The 19,075-nt window shown below is 37.2% G+C and overlaps 1 protein-coding gene across 16 annotated transcripts in view; it reads left to right on the top strand.

Annotated features, from left to right (window-relative positions):
* MTR (5-methyltetrahydrofolate-homocysteine methyltransferase) overlaps positions 1–18,244 on the top strand; it is a 60,281-nt gene extending 42,037 nt beyond the window's left edge. For 12 of the 16 annotated variants that reach the window (XM_064413757.1, XM_064413758.1, XM_064413759.1 and 9 more), the window contains 12 exons: positions 1,470–1,570; positions 3,584–3,651; positions 4,509–4,629; positions 7,560–7,641; positions 8,391–8,489; positions 9,278–9,353; positions 10,481–10,636; positions 11,350–11,546; positions 14,564–14,764; positions 15,465–15,657; positions 16,389–16,501; positions 16,632–18,244. In XM_064413757.1, the coding sequence (XP_064269827.1) occupies positions 1,470–1,570; positions 3,584–3,651; positions 4,509–4,629; positions 7,560–7,641; positions 8,391–8,489; positions 9,278–9,353; positions 10,481–10,636; positions 11,350–11,546; positions 14,564–14,764; positions 15,465–15,657; positions 16,389–16,501; positions 16,632–16,724 (1,500 nt within the window). In that variant the 3' untranslated portion in view covers positions 16,725–18,244. Of the gene's footprint in view, positions 1–1,469; positions 1,571–3,583; positions 3,652–4,508; positions 4,630–7,559; positions 7,642–8,390; positions 8,491–9,277; positions 9,354–10,480; positions 10,637–11,349; positions 11,547–14,563; positions 14,765–15,464; positions 15,658–16,388; positions 16,502–16,631 lie in introns of those variants that run through there. The other 4 variants (XR_010358890.1, XR_010358891.1, XM_064413766.1 and 1 more) reach the window with 4 other exon arrangements.
* The last annotated feature ends 831 nt before the right edge of the window (positions 18,245–19,075 follow it).

Genomic DNA, 19,075 nt, shown 5'->3' with positions numbered 1-19,075 from the left:
AAATGGGTTTATTTAAAATGGTATGTGCTGTTGCCCATGTTGTTTGCTAGATGTGCAAATCCAATTTTTTTGGATTTGTATCAATCACTAATTAAATCATCAGTAATTATTAGGTATGATTATGTGTGATACCTAATGTGGCCCAGCATGTTTTGTTATTCTCCCAGTTCTTGATTAATCTCTTTCCCCATTTTTCTCTTACATTCCAGCAGTATATTTTCAGCTGCAAAATTTTCTGTTGATGTACTAAGATGGCTGACTTACAGACCTCCATTTTACTTCCTCTGTTCTCTGGCCTTCTGTAAAACAGAAGCACTGGAGAGATATTAGTAAACAGCAACATTGGTGGAGATCCATGTATTTTATTCAACAAATGTGTTAGAACCACAGGAAAATACTAAAGTTACTCTGGGTAATATATCAGGATTTTTTAACCCATAATATTGCAACTACAAAAGCAATGTAAGTTCATGAAATAGCTACTCTATATGTCCAGAAACATAACGTGCTTCATAGAAGGATTCAGTCATCCAGTTCTCCCATGTGCGAAGGAGATGAGATACTGTCTGGAAAAATATTTTGTAGTTTCACATACAATATGCTCAGATTTCCACTTTATTTAAATTCTGTGCAATTCATGTAGTTGCTTACTGGCATCTGATGCTGCAGCAACTCAGACATACTACTGTTATAGCCTGGAGCTGTTCCAAATGACGGCAGTGATTATACAACTAAAAAGGTATTGCCAAGTCCTGTGTCCTGGTGGAAAACTGCTGTGGGAAGTTCCACTGTTGTGCTGCTGGCAGCACCCCTTGTCAGGCTGAATGCCATCTAGCCTAGGACCTGCTTGTGACAGAACAGCTTTCTTTCTTCTAGTTGATCTTTCTTCAGCCTGTTTGTTCAGCTTGGGTAGTCTGAAGTAGCCTGATCACTGCACTGAAAACTCCATTGTTATTTGTGTTGCATAAAAATGAGCCTCTTCTGCTTTTTCTAATTCCTCTAATTTCTCTTCTAAGTTTGCTAATATCCCATTTTTCTCAGCATTGCATCAAAAGATTGATCTTGATGCACAAACAGACGTGTAATTATAAGTATTCATACCCTTTTATTCTAAATATTTAATCTCTTTATTGGCAAGGTGTATATTTGGAGCAGAAGTACCTTGGGAGTTAATTTATTGCACTGCAAAATAGCTATCCAGATCTGAAATGGTTTTATCTGCTGTTTTGTTTTTTTCAAACACAGATTTTTCAATAACATCCATGCATTTTGAAGAATAATTTATGTGCAAGTTTCTATTACCTGGGTCTTCACGATGGTTTTTAATACTTCCTGTGTTATCTGTACTATGCTTTGCAGTACTATAATAGAAGTCTGGGTCATGGATTAGGATTGCACTGTTGAGGGATGTGTTCAAACATACCAAAGTTTCTGAGTAATTTAACTCTTCCAACTTCTTCAACTTCCAGGATCCTTACCAGGGTACAATAGTATTGGCAACTGTGAAGGGAGATGTACATGATATCGGCAAGAACATCGTGGGAGTTGTTCTGGGCTGCAACAACTTCAGGTAAAGAGACATCAGGTAGCTGAGAACACAAGTGTTTAAGGGTCAGTAAGGGTCAGTACCTCTCCGTAGTTGCAGCTGTGGTGATAACAGAGCTGGGCATTTCTTGGGAATTGTCCTCTGTTCCCCAGGTTGTGATTGGGAGCACAGATCATAGCAGCTGTTACTAAATGGGGAGGCAAGAGGAGTATTACAGTCTCCTTGAATACTGTTTTTCCTAACAAATTGACATCTGCGGTGATTCTGCAGTTTAACATCAGTTGGAATATAGATGAGAATATCAATTTCTGTGTTTGTTTTATATCAGTTAAATACAAAAACTGTGCTGTTTTTATAATGTCTGAAGAAATCAGATACGACTGTTGCAGTAGGCAGTACTATATAGGGGTTATGATGGGAAAAAATAGTGGAAGATTCAAATGAATCTTGTAGTGTGTTTTTCACATTGTTTGTTAACTATGAGGTTTTAAAAACTTGCTGAGGTATGTCTTCTTAAATAAGAGATGAGATTCTCATTCTGTTTCTAAACTTCAGAAGTTAGAACTTCAAGAAAAGTCAAGTCTTTCATGGCCTGTGTATGTGCAGAAGGCTTGGCAACAGTGTTGGAATAAATGGTCATGTTTCCATCAGTGTTGTTTCAAGGGTCTGTCAGACTGTGTAAAGCTGAGTTGGTGTTGGAGCTCTGTCTTACTGTTCATTCATTTAGTTTAGTTTTGACTTTGGGTTGTCATTTGCTCTAGAAGGAACCAAAATTATTCCTTTATTTCAAAGCACAAAGTGTTGAGGTCAGTAGCAGGGCTGTATATATGCAATATATTCCATTGAATTTCCTCTTGAAATTCTGTTGATTGGATTCAGGCTTCCTTGAGCTTTATTTAGACTTACTGAAAGAAAGCCACAGTGTTCTCTGTCACCATGAATATGAGTGAGGCTGAATGAAATCGGCAGGCTGGGGTGGTTTACTTGAACTAAATGCCTCCGCAGTTGCTAGGGTTAATAGGAATGAAATGCTAAAAAGGGAAGTTCAGAGTCCCTTTTCATAAAATGTATGCTTTAATAAGGCAAACAAGCTTGATGCGAATCATCTTACATTTTTGATGTAAGATACGATGTGCACAAAACATTTTTATATTATCCAGATGCCTTCAGAAATGCTACTGCTGTGGGTAGCCTGGTAGGTGGCTTAGCACCACACAGACATTCATTCACTTCCACCCAGCAATCTCAGTGAGATGAGAAAAGAGGAAAGGAAGAAAGAAAGCAAGAAAAATTTTTGGGTGGAGAAAGAAAGCAAGAAAAATGCAGGGTGGAGAAAAGTGGTAACTGAAGGTGAAGTGGAAGAAGAGAGAAAGAATGAAAAAACAAGTGATGCAAAGGCAATCCCCTCGTCACTTCTTATGGACAGATGGGTGCCTAGGCCAGTTCCTGAGCAAAATGTGGCTAACCCCTGCTAAGCCCCTTACTCTCACTTTTTATTGCTGAGCTTGACTTCATGTGCCATGGTTTATTTCTTCGGTTAGTTTGGATCATCTGCCTAGTTGTGTCTACTCACAGTCTGTTTCTTGGGGAGCTAGAGTAAGAAACAGAAGAGGCCTTGATGCTGTGAAAGCATTGCTCATCAATAGTTAAACTTTAATTTGTAGAATTGTTTTGGCCACAGATCTAAAACACAGCACCATACCAGCTGCTGTGAAGAAAATTAACTCATCTCAGCCAGACTTCGTACAAGCACAAAAATTTATTTTAAAGAAAAAGCTCCTCCTACACTTGAATTTTCTTAACTATTATGCCATCTGGAACTCTTAGTGAAAATTTTACCAGACTCAGAGGTATTTCCTGTATAAAGATTCCCCAATTTCCCATTTCCCAAATGGTCTTAAGAGAAACAAACAAAAATCTCAATCTTAATTTCAATTTTTAGGTCAGTTGTTTACAGCAAGAGGAATGTATTTGCCCTGTAGCAGAAATTTGATTTGCTATTTAAAGGATCTTGTGTAATCTCCTTTCTTTCCACAGAGTTATTGATTTAGGAGTCATGACTCCATGTGATAAGATATTAAGAGCTGCTGTTGAGAACAAAGCAGGTATAGAGAGACTTCATTAGTACTTCTGAATTGTTTGATATTTAAATCACATTTTTTATTGCTGCTTATTGCATTCCTGTACTGTCTATTATTTGATCAGATTATCTTCAGAGAAATCAGAACTTCTGCTTTAACGATGTTAATTATTTAGCATTTGGCACTTCTGTGAAACTTAGCCTGAGGAACTGAAACCCTGTATCAGAAGGACAACTCTGAGAGACATGGTGTAGTATTTCTTTTACAGATAGATAAATGGAGCCTTGAAAACGTCTAAGTAACTTCTTTTTGGGTCGTAAATCAGTAAAACAACTTGGCATTTGGCCTGTCAGATCAGTGAGTGTGAAATCGGGAATGAATTGTTCTAATAAATAATGAACTTCCTGAAACAACTTGCAGTTGCTTTGGAACAGTGTACTGCATCTTGGAAAATATGAGTGGTGTGAAACATAGGTGGTGAAATTTGAAAGCACTTGCTGTTTCTAAGAACAGAACTTATAATTATTTTGTCTTACTTCCCTCTTCAGTGCTGAACTTCTGAGACTTGGAGCTTGCTAATCAAAAGTGCTGTTTATTTATTGCTGAAACTAGAGCAGTAGGTGTTCAGCAGCTGTGAAGACTGAGAAATACCTTAAACTGGGGATTTGGAATTGCTGTCATTCTTGGAAAGCTTTCACTTTCTAATTGGGTCAAACCTCCCTTTTAGACTAGAGACTGTCTTGCTTTTTATCTCATTATTTCCTATCTGATGCATGAAGCTATCTGATGTATGAAATAAACTTTTCTGTACTAATGTCTGTGTCTTTCTAGAATGGATTGGCTAAAAGTTTTGTGCATGTGTGTTTGTAAATTTGCAATAGATATAATTGGCCTGTCTGGTCTCATCACCCCATCTTTGGATGAGATGATTTTTGTCGCCAAGGAAATGGAGAGATTGGCAATAAAGATTCCTTTGCTCATTGGAGGAGCAACTACTTCTAAGTAAGATATCTCAGTTGGGAAGATGGGCAACTTGTATGCAAACAGTGTTAACTAGTGAAAAAGAAAATTTATAACCATTTCTTTCCCCCTTCTCTCATTTTTCTGCAATACACATAGTGATATGTATTCATCCTAAGATTGGCTGTTATTTCTTGTTTCAGAAGTCCTAGATTATCGAGGTAAAATCTAGTTAGTACATAACAAAAATTGGACATCTTAAATATTTAGTTTTTGCAAGTGTATATTATATGTGGAAGTACTTTGTTTTCTTTAAAAGTTTTTGCTCATATGCAAATAAATATAGTCCTCTTCTTCTAAGAGGTTGAATGATCTATTTTGATTCACCGAAGCATTCTAAAAATGCAGGATTTTGCGACTAGAAATAGTTGACATGAGGGAGCTGTTATCTTTAAGGAAGTTACTGTATTTTCCTGTTCAATGTGGTGATGACTGTGTTGAGCCTTCAGTGCTGCTCAGGCAGGCTGGTAGGGGATAAAGCCCTGCTGCTTGCTGTGAAGCTCTTATGTTGATTTTGATAGACTGAGCTGTTAAAATCTTGTTCTCTCAGATCTGCTCAAATGAATAATACAGCTGCTGTGATTTCCTGAAGACCATGTTGACAGCTCAGTGACACCTAGTATTAGCATTTACTGCAGATGCATTCTGGGCATGTGTAACAGCCATGGGTCACGCTTTGCTAACTGGTTTGTGTGCTATGTACTTGAGGAGGTGACAGCTCAGAAGACTGTAGAGGTCATTTTTTGTCTAACTAAAAGCTGTGAGCAGTGTTGCTTTCTTTATCAGAGCAGCATGTACTGTATTCTGTATTTTTTGCTTTAGCAAATCATCTCATAATTTGGCAGACAGTGGAGAGTAGGATCACTACCTGCCTTTATTGTTCCTGCATGTATAATGCAAGGTTCACTGTATCCCTTTTCTCCTTTTCCATATGAGCCTCTTCCTACTGCTTTGATACTGAGAGAAAATGTGGAGGATTTTTTCTTACAAAAACAAAACAAAACAACGAAAAAAAAAACCCCACCAAAAAATGTGGAGAGTTGAGGGGAAGGCTTTATTCTAAATGGAGGTCTTAGGAGAGCCTTTTCAGTTCTTCTCTTTTTTTTCACCCAGGGCATTGTGGCCTAGTAATTGATGTCAAATAACCACCATCAAATAATTCTGCAGAATTTATTCACAGAAAGGAGTGTAGCAGAGTGAAGCTGCACTAGTTTTATCCTTGAATATGGAAATTACTAAAGAATATATGTCTACTTTTTGAGTACAAAAATTGATTTTATTAATGTGAATTATATATAAATATATACTTGCACATATGTCCAGATACAATGCAGTGTCTATAAAATATATGTCCAGTAAAGGTACTCCTTATGGAAGACTGGATTCTTAATGTATATTTAACATTACTTTCCTAGTCTTAAATTTAACCTCCCATGTGCATTCTTAAAGTTGTATATGTCAGAGGTTGCTAATGAAGAACCATCTGCATTTTTTTCACTGTAATTAATAGGCATTGTTTTTTGGAATGAGGGGATCATGAGTACTTGGAAGAGTGTATAGTGAGGTTAGTTTGAAAAAGAACAGGGAGGCTGGATTTAGTCTCCAGAATCCACACAAGAAATGTTTCTTCATACTTTACAGTAATGATGGTTTTTCCATTCATATTATGCTACTTTGGTAAATTCAGGTGCTGAGAAAGAATGGTGACATTGTCATTGCCATACAATTTACTTAAAAAAATATAAAAAAGTTAGCTTGTAATGGTTGATACAGTGCCATTTTAGGACCATGTCTTCTTTTGTTTCCTTTGTCTGTTTCTGTCAAAACAGATGAGATACCTTTTTGTAAAAAGTAGAGCTGCCAAGATCAAAAATGCATCTCCCTGCAGCAGATTCAGGGGATGCTGGACAGTTGTTTACACAGCTGTGTTGCACAGTAATGAGTAAACCTCCATGTCCAAGTGCTTTAAATATTTGACAGAACCTGAAGAAAAAGGGGATCTTACCTTTGTTAGGGAAGATTGCTTCTGATTCATATTTTTAGAAATGTTGTTTGATCTTAATATATAAGAAAGCAATTTATAAGGCCTATAAGGTCTTTGTTCCTATACTTGCTTGGAGAGTTTGGGTAGGATTCTAAGCAGAGCTCTTTCTTGCATCACTAGAAACTGTTAGCAGTGTTGCTTTCTTTATCAGAGCAACACATATTGTAGCAGACCTATTAGAGTCTCTATTTTGTGGATTCAGCAAGTAGTCTCATAATTTGACAGACTGTGAAGAGAAGGGTCTGTCCTCATTGCACCTGTAGTTAAAACAGAAAGTTCCCTGCATCTTCAAGGTGCAAGTTTGTAATAATTATTGACCACTGGCAGAATTCATTCTTCAAGTATATAGAGGACTTGTGCCTCTGATTTTTAGAAGTGGAATAATCATCACTGAAGTAGGTTAATGCCAATCCACAGACCAAAAAATTAGCATGCAGGAGGAAAAAATGTAAGATGAGCAAAAAGGATTAAAGAAATTGCTAGTTCTTGGTAGGCTTAGTTTGGAATATTCTTAATGATTTCTGAGACTCAAAACTAATGAGTTGCTGATTTTCATTCAGCTGGTAAGACATTGAGGGAATGTGAGTCGGCACATTATTTATGAAATGTTCTGATACTCTTTGAAGGAAAGTGTTTATATACCTGTTATTAAAATCTGTGTTTAATGATTCATGGATAGCAGATGGATGAATGAATTCCTTCTTTTGAAGTTCTGGTCTATGCATTAAGTCAGGATTTATTTCACCGGGGATTTTGTCTGCTTTTTTTGTTGGTGGGTTGCTTGGGTTTTGGTGTTTTGTTTTGTTTTGTTTTGTTGATTTTTTTGCTTTAGTTGTGAAATGCTCACTCTTTTTCTTTTTCATTGAAGAACACACACAGCTGTTAAAATTGCCCCACGATATAGCGCACCTGTAGTTCATGTCCTGGATGCATCCAAGAGTGTTGTGGTTGTAAGTTCTAAATTATAGTTTCTTGTCCATGCAAAGATATGTGCCCTGTTTTTCTGTTGTCCCTTTCATCCTTTCCTCTAAAGTTTAGTGTTATGGTAGAAAATTAAAAGGGGCACATCAGAGACAAGTTTCTAAATTACACTTGTTTCAGCTGTTTTGTGCTGCCACGTGGTTCTCAACTGGCTTGTGGCAGCTATTGTCACTGGGCACTTCCATTTAAATGTCCATTACTCTCGTGAGGGTGACATTCACTGAGTCCTTGACTGTAGTTTTGTAGTGGAGACTGATAGAGTTCTATGTGTACTGGCTAATTTGGATACATTTCTGAAGCTAGTTAGATAGCACCAGTCGTACTGAGAAATGTGTGGCTGGAGTTTTTTGGGATGGATTCTCTTTCAGAGAAATGGGTCATCTCAGCTGGCAAATACGTAGTGGTAAAGAGTAGGCCAAGCTGTGTGTTGCTTCTGTGACTACTCAGTCTCTGAAGTTCTGGAGTATTCTCCTCTCAGGTCTTTCCAGACCTGGACTTGGCTCTGTTAATGTTACCTGTGTAGTAGGGCAGAGATCTCAGTAATAATTGTAGTCTAAACATGGCTAGTTTGAATGTAGGTTGCAGACTAATGGTAAGGCTTAGTTTAGTGTTGCCAAGAGTCCAAAAGTCAGGTTGCCTAGACTGAAATTCATACTCTGTCTTTACCATAGTGTGTTACACTAGGTACTTAGTGCTTTTTCCTTCCTGTTCTTTTCAGTGCTCACAGCTCTTAGATGACAGTATAAAGGATGATTTCTTTGAAGAAATATTAGAAGAATATGAAGAAATTAGACAAGAACACTATGAGTCTCTCAAGGTACCAATGTAATTGATTATCTTCTTGTTTGAAGTGGTTGGCACTTGCTGTTCAGCTATTACAAATAACTTGCTGTTACTCTTGCTGTTCAGCTCCTTGTGAAGACCTTCAGGTATATTTGTTTTGATTTAAAACTTGCAGTAAAATGGATTGAAAACTTCCAGAAGTGCTTATGAAATCAAAATTTCTAGCCTATAAGGCCTTGCTGCATGACTCTTAACAAATGCTTGGCAAATTGTTGTTGTCCTCAATGGCTAATCAGTGGTATCTAGGACCTCCATGGAGCTGGCAGGCATGTTATCTAATCAGCCTGTGGGAGACCAGTGCTCTCCTGGAGCAGCAGCAGGATATGTGGAGCTTCAGCTGGGGTAGTGAAAATGCTCTTGGTAGATTTTGCTGGTACTGAGCCACACTCTATTGAGAATTTTAAACCACCATGCTTTCCTAATGTCTTAGTCTTGTTTAGGTGAGTGATCAGAGCAGTAGGAGAATATCTTTCTCTGCTTGTATTTTAGTGTATTGTGAAGCAATAAAAGAACTTCTGGTGTAGTTGAGAGGAACCAGAAATCTTGTAGGCCAGTTTTATTAGCATTATACAGGCAAAAATAATGATCTGCTTGTGATGTAATCTTACTTTACACATGGGAACTCAGAGTTGTTGAGAGTGAAATTATCTGTTGTTAGATTTATCCTGAAGAGTATTTTGAGTAAAACTTTACCACGAAGTCTACAGTTACAGTTTGTGTCTGAAAGGTGGTGTTCTGAAATTAACCTTTATGTCTATATAGGAAAGAAGGTACTTGTCTCTACAGCAAGCTAGAAGAAAAGGTTTCCATAATGACTGGTTATCAGGCCATATACCAGGTCAGCTATATGTTGTTGTTTGTGATTGCTATGCCTTTATTTTATTTTGTGTGTTTATTTTAGATATATTTTTAATTAAAATATACTTTAAACTTTAGAATGTTGCGATGTAACAGCTTAAGTAAATTGGTACCTGTCTCAACTGAGATTTTTTTGGCATTACTTTGAACATGCTGTTTCTGCTTTTTTACTCCTCATTTAAAAAATAAATATTCAATAAAGATAACTGAAAAAAATCCCAAAACAATGAGTTACCCATCACAACCTATAATCAAAGAAAACACTAATGACAGCTTTTCAAAATACAGTCTGCCTGGTTCATTACATTGCACACCTTACTGTACCATATTTGGGGAACACATGCTGTAACATAGCATTTTTATCAAAGTCCTCCTTACACTCCTTCCTACCCTTCCCCCATCAGTTTTTGTTCTGTTTTGGTTTTTTTTAAATTATACTAGAAGTATAAACAGCATTCAAATTGCATCCTGCAGTGACATTAACACTGTTTTCTGTCATTTCATTTACAAGATTCAACAAGATGCCAATTTTCAATAACTTGTCTTCATGTGTTAGAAAGTATTGTACAGACAAAACAAGTGCAAAGCTTGTGGCTTTACACAGATCCATCTTGCTTTATCACTTGTGTGTGTGCATCTAAATGTGCAAAAGTTCTTAGAAGTTATGTAATAATTTACAGAAATATTCTGCGGTGTCATAGTACATGTCTGTGTATAGAAAGGAATTGGTAAATGTGAAAGGTCCATGAAGTATGTTAGGGATTGATAAGTTGTGTAGGTTTGTTTGGTCTCGTGTCTTGGCCAATATTTTGACCAATTAAATAAATTCCAAAGTCCAGCAGCTGAAAGCTGTTTATTTACGTGGAAGAACAAAAGGCCTTAATTTTTCTGTTTCAACTTTTATGCTTTTTTTGGGTTACATTGTAACCAAAATCATACCATATGGATTATGGTATGACTTGGCAAAATATGACTATGAGAATTTTAGGACAGTTTGGAAGGGGTCATTTGGAAGGGTGGAGGCTGCTGAACATCAGTTATACTGCAGATGTTAAAGTAATTTTAAATTATTTTCATCATGTCCAATTGTACTTCTGATTGCTACAGTTAAACCAAAATTCATTGGCACAAAAGTCTTTGAAGATTATGACCTGAGGAGGCTGGTAGAGTACATTGACTGGAAGCCCTTCTTTGACGTCTGGCAGCTTAGGGGAAAGTATCCCAACAGGAGTTTCCCTAAGATCTTCAATGATAAAACTGTAGGTGGGTACTGAAATTTCTTTTACGTCATATAACTAATCCTAACAGGTCCAGTGTGCTGCAGTAAGATTCCAAATGTTTAATGAAATACCTTAGGAATAGTACAAATACATGCAAAGAATGTCACTGAAATAATTTGTTCAAAGCAGCGCTTAGTGAACCAACTGTTGCCATGTGAGGCTGAAATATAAGTGTGGAAAAATGCTCGGTCATCTTATTTAGCATTCACCTGCCAAAGCACAGGGAGGTATTTTATTAACAGAAAATGGCAGCAGAGCACTTAATGTATCTGTGTTCCTGTCGTGGGTAAAGATGGCATGCTCCTTTTGAAGCTATTCAGTAGGCTTTGAAATAGGTGATAAAAATGCAATGGTGAATAAAATGAAAGCAATGTTCTGGGTCGGCTGCACTGTGGTAATGTAGGTGCACACACTGGGTCTCTTGCTCATTTGATTCTGTTTTATTCTGTTCTCTTCCTCTACTAGGTGCTGGCTGAAACATTTTGTGCTTTGTTTGGGTTTTTTTTATTCCCTGAGATGTATGTTGTTACAAACCTATAATCACACTGCCATCTTCCTATTTGCTGTAGCTGTCCATTGCAGTCATTGGACAAGTGGAAAATGAATCAATCTTCAAACAATTCTTAAACCTATTTAGCCAGTTATGAAAACATGCCTTTTCTAAGGCAATTTCTTTTTTTCTTTTGTTTTTAATAGGTGAAGAAGCAAAGAGAGTTTATAACGATGCTCAAGATCTACTGAAAACATTGATTAATGAAAAGAAATTACAAGCCAGAGGTGTGGTTGGGTTCTGGCCAGCTCGAAGTGTTCAAGATGATATCCACTTGTATGCTGTAGAAGAGGCAGTGGGATCTTCAGAACCAATAGCAAAATTTTATGGTTTGAGGCAACAGGTACAGTGACAGCATCTTTGTTAAGGGACTTTTCTTCCCCTGAATTTCAGGAATGTAATAGAAGTGCCTTATTAAAATCTGTAGAAAATGGTTGTAATCTCTCTGCAGCGAATGTCATGTCATTTCTTTCAATAATAACAAGATTCTGTTAGTGATGAGCCAGGTCTTTGTATTGTAGTATTTGTACTATTTTGCATTGTAATAATTGTACAAAATGCTTTGTAGCTTTGGCATCTTCAGATATGATGTGCATTTTCTGTCTCAATTTTAAGATGTCCTAAAGCAGTATGTTGCCTAATTAATCACATGAATCTTGTGTTCAAGATAAATTAGAACCTAACGAACCTTACTTCTCTAATATCCCTGGATTCTACTTTAGATGAAGAATTCTGCTTGTATGTGCTAATGTTTAAACCCAGTTAGAATTAAAAAAAACCTGGAAAATAAATCCCAGAGGAGATGAGTGTTTCTGATAGGCTTAATTTTGTTGTAAAATTCACTATATGAAAGGGCCATTTAGAATTATTTGGCAGCTAATTTTGATAGAGAGAATCGTACTTAGATTTGCATTTAATTTGGTAGATTGAGCTTGCAAGATATTCTGCCTCTCCTATTTCCCTGTCTTCTGATTTGGCTTCTTCATAGTTCACATATTCAGTCATCAAATGTGGGCAGAAAAAAGAGTTTAACTGCCTGCATTTCGGGAGTACAATACTCTGTGAGCACAGTCGTGTGCCAACATTGCAGAACTGTGCTAAGAAATACCTGGCTCTTAAGATTATCTGTTGCAGTTCCCTGAGATGTATCTAGTGCATCTTGACAGTGGCAGGTGTTTATATAAAACACTCTCAACAAGCACGGATGTTTCAGAGACTTATGGTCTAGTTAAACATTTTGATAGCCCATGTAAATCAGCTTTGCTACTCTTTCTTTTCCTGGCTTTTTCCCAGGATTTTCCCAAGGAAAATATCTGATTTGATGTTGTTCTTCCAATGCTTTTTCTTATTAGAATACTGTTGTATTCCTTAGCCTTTTTTACTTTGTATATCCCAATTTCTCAGGCTTCTCTCAAAGGTTAAGGTCATGAAACTCTGTGCATACTGTTCTTCTGGGCTCCATGTATTTTAGCTGCATCTCTTCCAGCCTGATGTATGCAGTAACTCAGAGTTTTCAGCAGAGCAAAGTAGAAGAGAATAATTGTCTTCTGTTTCTTATATAAAATGTTTCTTTCAGTACACAGAGTTTTCTCCATGACATTGATGCTAATTAAGGATATAATATAAATCTAAAAGTTAGAGATGCATGTAATATTTTTCTTAGCTCTAATAATTGCAAATGAACCTTAAAATTAATATAAATTTCACCTGTGGGGAAAAAGGATATTTTGTTAATTTTATGGTACTTTCTGTAACTTTGCAGGTTAATAGACACTTTTTCTTTCTTTTTCAGGGGTAGGAGTGTTTTATTTGTTTTTAAGATTCAGTTGGGAATGGGTGAAACACATGGCTAAATATTGTCATAGGTTGAAAAACTGAATCTTCAGCTAAGTGATAGCCATTAAATAACTTGACTCTCTGTAAGCTGGGTAGATTTACAAGAACTGTGCCACCTCTTAAATAGCAATCATGCTTCCACAGTGAATATCCTGATATGATTCAAGATTTCTTTTTGGGTGCTCAGGTATTCTGTTACCTTTCTTCCATTTTGGAAAAGGATCCAATGAACAGTATAATTTCCTATTTCATAGAATCAATTAAGTTGGAAAAGACCTCTCAGATTGAGTCCAACCTATGATTGAAGAGCCCCATGTCAACTAGAGCGTGGCACTGAGTGCCACATTGAGTCGTTCCTCAGATACCTCTGGGGATAGTGACTCCACCACCTCCTTGGGCAGTCTATTCCAGTAGAAGAAATTCCTTCTGTGAAGAAATTCCTCCAGACGTCCAACCTAAACCTCCCCTAGCACAAATTGTGTTGTCTTGTTCTGTCAGTTGTTACCCAGGGAGAAGAGACCAGTCCCCACCTGGCTACAGCTTCTGTTCAGGTGGTTGTAGAGAGCAGTAAGGTGTCCCCTGAGCCTCATTTTCCCCAGCACTCTCAGCCACTTCTCACAGGATGAGTGCTCCAGAACCATTACGAGCTTCATTGCCCTTCTCTGGACTAGCTCCAGCACCTCAGCGGTCTTCCTCAGCTGGGGATCCCAAACTGAACACAGTATTCAAATGCAGCCTCACCGGTGGCAGATACAGGGGAAGAATCACTTCCCTGGTCCTGCTGGCCATACTGTTTCTGATGCAGGCCATTGGCCTTCTTGGCCACCTGGGCACCCTGCTGGTTCATGTTCAGCTGGATACTGACCAGCACCTCAAGGTCCTTTGCCATTGGGCCCCTTCCCTTTGCATAAACCCACTCGAACTTTGCTTAGGATTCAACTTTCCAGCAGTGATACATACATTTTGTTTGTGTTTGTGTGTGATTAGTAAAAAGTCTGCATTCTGGGCACTGTTTTGTCTGGATGACTGAGCCCATAGTTTGTAGCATAAGGACTGTTTATAAAGTCATAACCATTCTATAGTGGGAGTTGCTGAAGAATTCTTCAGTTTGCACATCAGCCATTAGTTTTGTTAATAAATTTGAAATTGTTAGGGGTAGAGATGAAATATTTCTCCTCTTACCCAGTTGTTGGCACAAGACTATTCCTTACTTTGTAATATTTTGTTTTGCAGTATAAGCTGTTAAATCTTAGTAGCTGTAAATAGAAGCAAAATGTGTGTTCAGTGCTGCATCTCTCTTCTTTGGTGTTTTGTTCTTCAGTGGTCCAAACATTCTCAGAGTAAGAGAGGTGATTTTCCTCTAATTTAACTACAGGAAAACTACCATGGCTCAAAAACTAGTTAGGTATTTGTTAGAAATGCCCTAGGCCCTTGAGTCTTAAAAATACTGGTCTTTAGCTTAATAGTGCACTCATGAGGTATTTTAAAATGTTCTGATTTATCACATTGATTTTGTTACTTTAGGCTGAAAAGGACTCTGCCTGCACAGATCCATATTACTGCCTCTCTGACTTCATAGCACCACTAGATTCTGGCATTTGTGACTACTTAGGCCTTTTTGCAGTGGCCTGCTTTGGTGTAGATGATTTATGCAGTGAATTTAGGAAACAGGAGGATGAATACAACATCATAATGGTGAAGGCTCTTGGTGATCGGTTGGCAGAGGTATGAGGTTTTATCACGTGTTTCCTTGCAACTTGAAGCAAACTGCAATTGGAGCTAGCTCTAGCTGGGGATTTCAAGCTGTAGCAGGGTTTCAGAAATTATTATTATTGTTGTTGTTGTTGTTACTATTATCTGAAGATATTTACTGAAGTGGGAATTCTTCCTGAAGGGCAACTGGTGTTGCTAAAATCATGTAGGATGCAGGAGCAGTTCAGAAAAGCAGTTGCCCACAACAGCATTAGGAGCTATAGGAAAAGTCCTCTGCTAAAAGGAGCAGCAGCAAATGCTTGTATCTGATCGTAGCATGGAGGCAAAAATGATGTGGCCTTCTATGGGTAGACCTGGGTGAGACACCCAGATAGTCAAGACCTAATGACCTCAGTGCTATAATGAAGTGTCGCTACCATAGGTTAATGAATTTTGTCTTTTTGGGTTGCTTGTCCACATCTTTACCCCTTTGAAGCAGGACAATCAAAAAAACACGTCTACCAATAAGAGAAGTAACTTGAATTAGCAAAAGAAGTGTTTAATGTGAACTTTAATTCTTTCAAATGTCTCACCTATGTTAAGTGCTCTCTTAAAAACACAAATGGGAATGCGAGAAAGCATCTGTCATTGTAAATCAATCATCTGTTTCATCAGTCTGTACAAAGTAAAAGAAAAATAAAAAAAATTAAAAATCTTTGCATTTTATTCCAAGGCATTTGCTGAGGAGCTTCATGAAAGAGTTCGAAGGGAATTCTGGGCTTACAGTAGTAGTGAGCAGCTGGATCTCTCTGGCCTACGCAAAATTAAATATGAGGGAATTCGCCCTGCCCCTGGATATCCCAGCCAGCCTGACCATACGGAGAAACTCACCATGTGGAAACTTGCAAACATTGAGGAAACAACAGGTAACTCTGCTTTGCTAAGACTCTTAAACTGCTTTTAATGTGAAATCAAAATTCCAACCAAAGAACAAATTGTCTGTTGCAGAATTACATAAAATACTAAACTGAGGTGCTTCTGGGAATTGCTGTCTTCCCCTTTTTATTCCCATTTTTATTTTGCCTCATTCAAGGAAGAATTTGTAAAACATTGCCACTGCTTTTGGTGGAGGAGTTGTCCACCTAATTAGCAGATTGCATGCAAAACAGGGTTCTGCTGCACAGAAAAAATTTCTGGCATCCTTATGGTGATAAGAAGACATTCCAGATAGAAACAGAAAAATCAATTCAGCAGAGTGTTTCCTGGTCCCCAGGAACCTTGAGATGGTAATTCTTAAAAAGGGATTAATTCCATTTGTTTTCCTCTTATATTTTGCATGTCAGATGTTTCACTGGTACTTCCACGATTCCAAAAATAACTTTCAGTGCTTCAAAACCTCATTTGCCAAAATGTCCAAGTTTTTTCCTTGAAACCATAGAGTTACTCTACAGTAATTGTAATGAAAGTCTGTGGTATGTTTAAAGTTCTGAGGTTTTCTTAATGGTTAACAAGTGGAAAAAGGGGTTGGTTGCAGCTTTCATCTGAAAGCTGCTTGGTTTTTTTGAGTTTGCTTGAAGGCGCCCAACATAAAAAAAGGCTCTGAATGTGTGCTTATTCTTAATTCAAAGAATAATAAAATCCTCATTCTCTTTTCCAGGAATTGGTCTAACAGAATCACTAGCAATGATGCCTGCTTCTGCAGTTTCTGGCCTCTATTTTTCCAGTCCCAATTCCAAATATTTTGCTGTTGGCAAGATATGTAAAGATCAGGTAACTGACACTCAATTGTAGTAGTGTTAGACCATTCAAAATCGTCTTATGAGCAGATGTCTTAAAAATTTTGTAAACATTTAAAGCTGGAGTTTCAAAATCTTCATCATATTTTGTGGTCACTTTGCAGGTTGAAGATTATGCACTGAGAAAAAATTTGTCTGTGGCAGAAGTGGAGAAGTGGCTGGAACCCATTTTGGGATATGATACTGAACAACTGTGATATTTACATCCTTTTTTGATGGTCTATTTGCCAGAAAGAACAAGAAAATTCTTCCCACTGGAAACAGCTTTCTTCCATCCATCCCAATTGCTTGTATGATTATCTTAAATTTTTAATCAAGGAACTTAATATTTCAAATCAAGTCTTCCTGGTGCCCTTGGCTTGGGACCATGAATGTATTTAGCTTCTCAGTCACAGCAGCATACTTTTATTTATTTTTATGTTTTCACAAAGACTCCAGCAGAGAAGCTAGGTGTAGGGTGAGATGGGGAAACTGCAAAGCTTTCCTGTTTGGAAGATTTTGAAATCAGGGGCAAGAATTTCTCTCCCATGGCTGTGGATATGCATAGAACAGAATTTGACTTCTGTTATTTTAGTGTGTTTTGGCAAGTCCATGGACAGAAATATGATGTGATTCTTCTGCAAAGTCACAAAATGTTTTATACTGAGTGATCAAGAACAACTGAAGTACAACAGATCTCCTTTTTAAAAGTCATCTGCTCAGTGTTTAGTCTTGTGCTTGGGAGCACACATTGTTCTTGATGGTAGAACTATAAGAATAATACAATCTTCTGGAGTAGTATCCGAGATCTGTATTGGGAAATGAAATGACAGAGCCCATGGAATTGTCTGCTTTGTGCTTCCTCTTCTTTCAGCAATCACAATCTGTCTATTCTGTATAAAAGGTACTGGCACTTCCTACCTTACTTCCTATCTTGTCAAGCTTAATTCATACACAAACAATCATTTGTACATGAAAATTATAAGGGCAGCATATTTGCTACTGTAGACAGCCAGAAAGCTTGGAGCTGACCTTTACAAAATTTTAACCTTCTAGAAAACTGGATTTTAAAAGCAATAGTACCATCATATATAACAGTTAATATTGCAGATTATTCTTCATATTTAACTGTGTGCTAATTGTTCATAGTTTTCAATAATTTCTGAAAAGTGTCTCAAGTATTATTTAAATGCTAATTTGTAAAATATTATGACAGAACCCCCTCATTTTTTTGGTCTCTAATTGTAAACAGAAGGCCAGTATTGTAAGGAAGATGTTCTTTTAATAGTTTATTGTAATCTGTTAATAGCTGCATAATTTTTGTAATGCCTTATCTGACTTCATGCTGAAAGAATCATCTGGTATCAACAGTTTAATAAAGATGGTGTTATCATATTAGAATCCTTTAAATGGCAACAATAAAATGTGTGCAGTAATCTGAATAGATAATGTTAAAATTAGTATGTGTTTGTACCATGAACCTGAAATTATAGAAGCTGCTATGGGATTTTTAAAGTAGTTGTGTAAGTGTATTCTTAACTGAATCTTTTAGAATGGCTCATCCCTTAATGACTTACAAAAATAATTTCTAAATGGATCTCCCCTCCCCCTGCCTCCCTCCATGTCAAGAGACATGACATGTCCTTGCTGAGCAGCTGATTTTTGTAGTGGGAGCAGTTTCTCAGTAGAACACTCGTTTAGACTGCCAAAAATAAAGTAAAATGTTCTTAATATAAAAGATTATTTGTTTCCTGAAATATGCAGCATATGAAAATTGAAATCCTCTCTGCTTTGTTTTTGGTAATTGCACTTCTGCTGATCAGTTTATTGCTTGGAATCTCTCCTCTCCGGCACTCTTCCATATTCTTACATTTGGAAGCAGAGTGCCTTATTAGTCTGAAAATTTGATCGTGTGAATGGGGTCAAAGTTTGACTTGCTCAGCTTGCTTTGTTTATTGATTTATTTTCCTGAAATCAGTGGCAGCCAGTTCAGTGAGTACAGCTGACTGCAGGAGGTCCCTGCTGTCTAACAGTGGTGGTGGTACCTGGTGTACAAGCAGAGGGTTTCAAATGGAGTGCAGTTGCTTTAGCAATGGTATCACACATGGTATGACACACTGAGGAAATCTTCATGTTTGCCTGCAAAACTTGTCATTGGGACAATCTGTTTGGAATATTACTCCTTGTTATTATACAAATGTTTTTATCAAGGACAATTCCTTTAAAGCTTTGTTATTTTAAATTGTCAGTTGACATTTTGGATAAGACAAATTTTCATTCTTGTCTCCAGAACCAAGGTAAATTGTGAAGTAAAAGAGTCTCATAAGTGTACCAGGTAAGGCTGTTTTATTGAAAGGCTGGCAAGTTTGGAATGCATAAAATATTATTTGCAGTGCTTTTCTAAATTCTGCTAACAAAGGTTCTAGATATAAGAGATGATGGAAAATTTAGGATGCATTGTAAATTACTCTGGTTTAGTCCTTGTGAGTAATTGACTTTGGATACTGATTTTTTTCTTGTAAGTCAGGCCAGCAGCCTGGAGATTAAGTTTTGAGGCACATATATTTTA

This window comes from Passer domesticus, chromosome 3, assembly GCF_036417665.1.
Source record: "Passer domesticus isolate bPasDom1 chromosome 3, bPasDom1.hap1, whole genome shotgun sequence".
In the NCBI taxonomy this organism is placed as follows: domain Eukaryota; kingdom Metazoa; phylum Chordata; class Aves; order Passeriformes; family Passeridae; genus Passer; species Passer domesticus.
The sequence above is the reverse complement of the archived record's forward strand: the minus strand, read 5'-3'. Positions and strand labels throughout refer to the sequence as shown.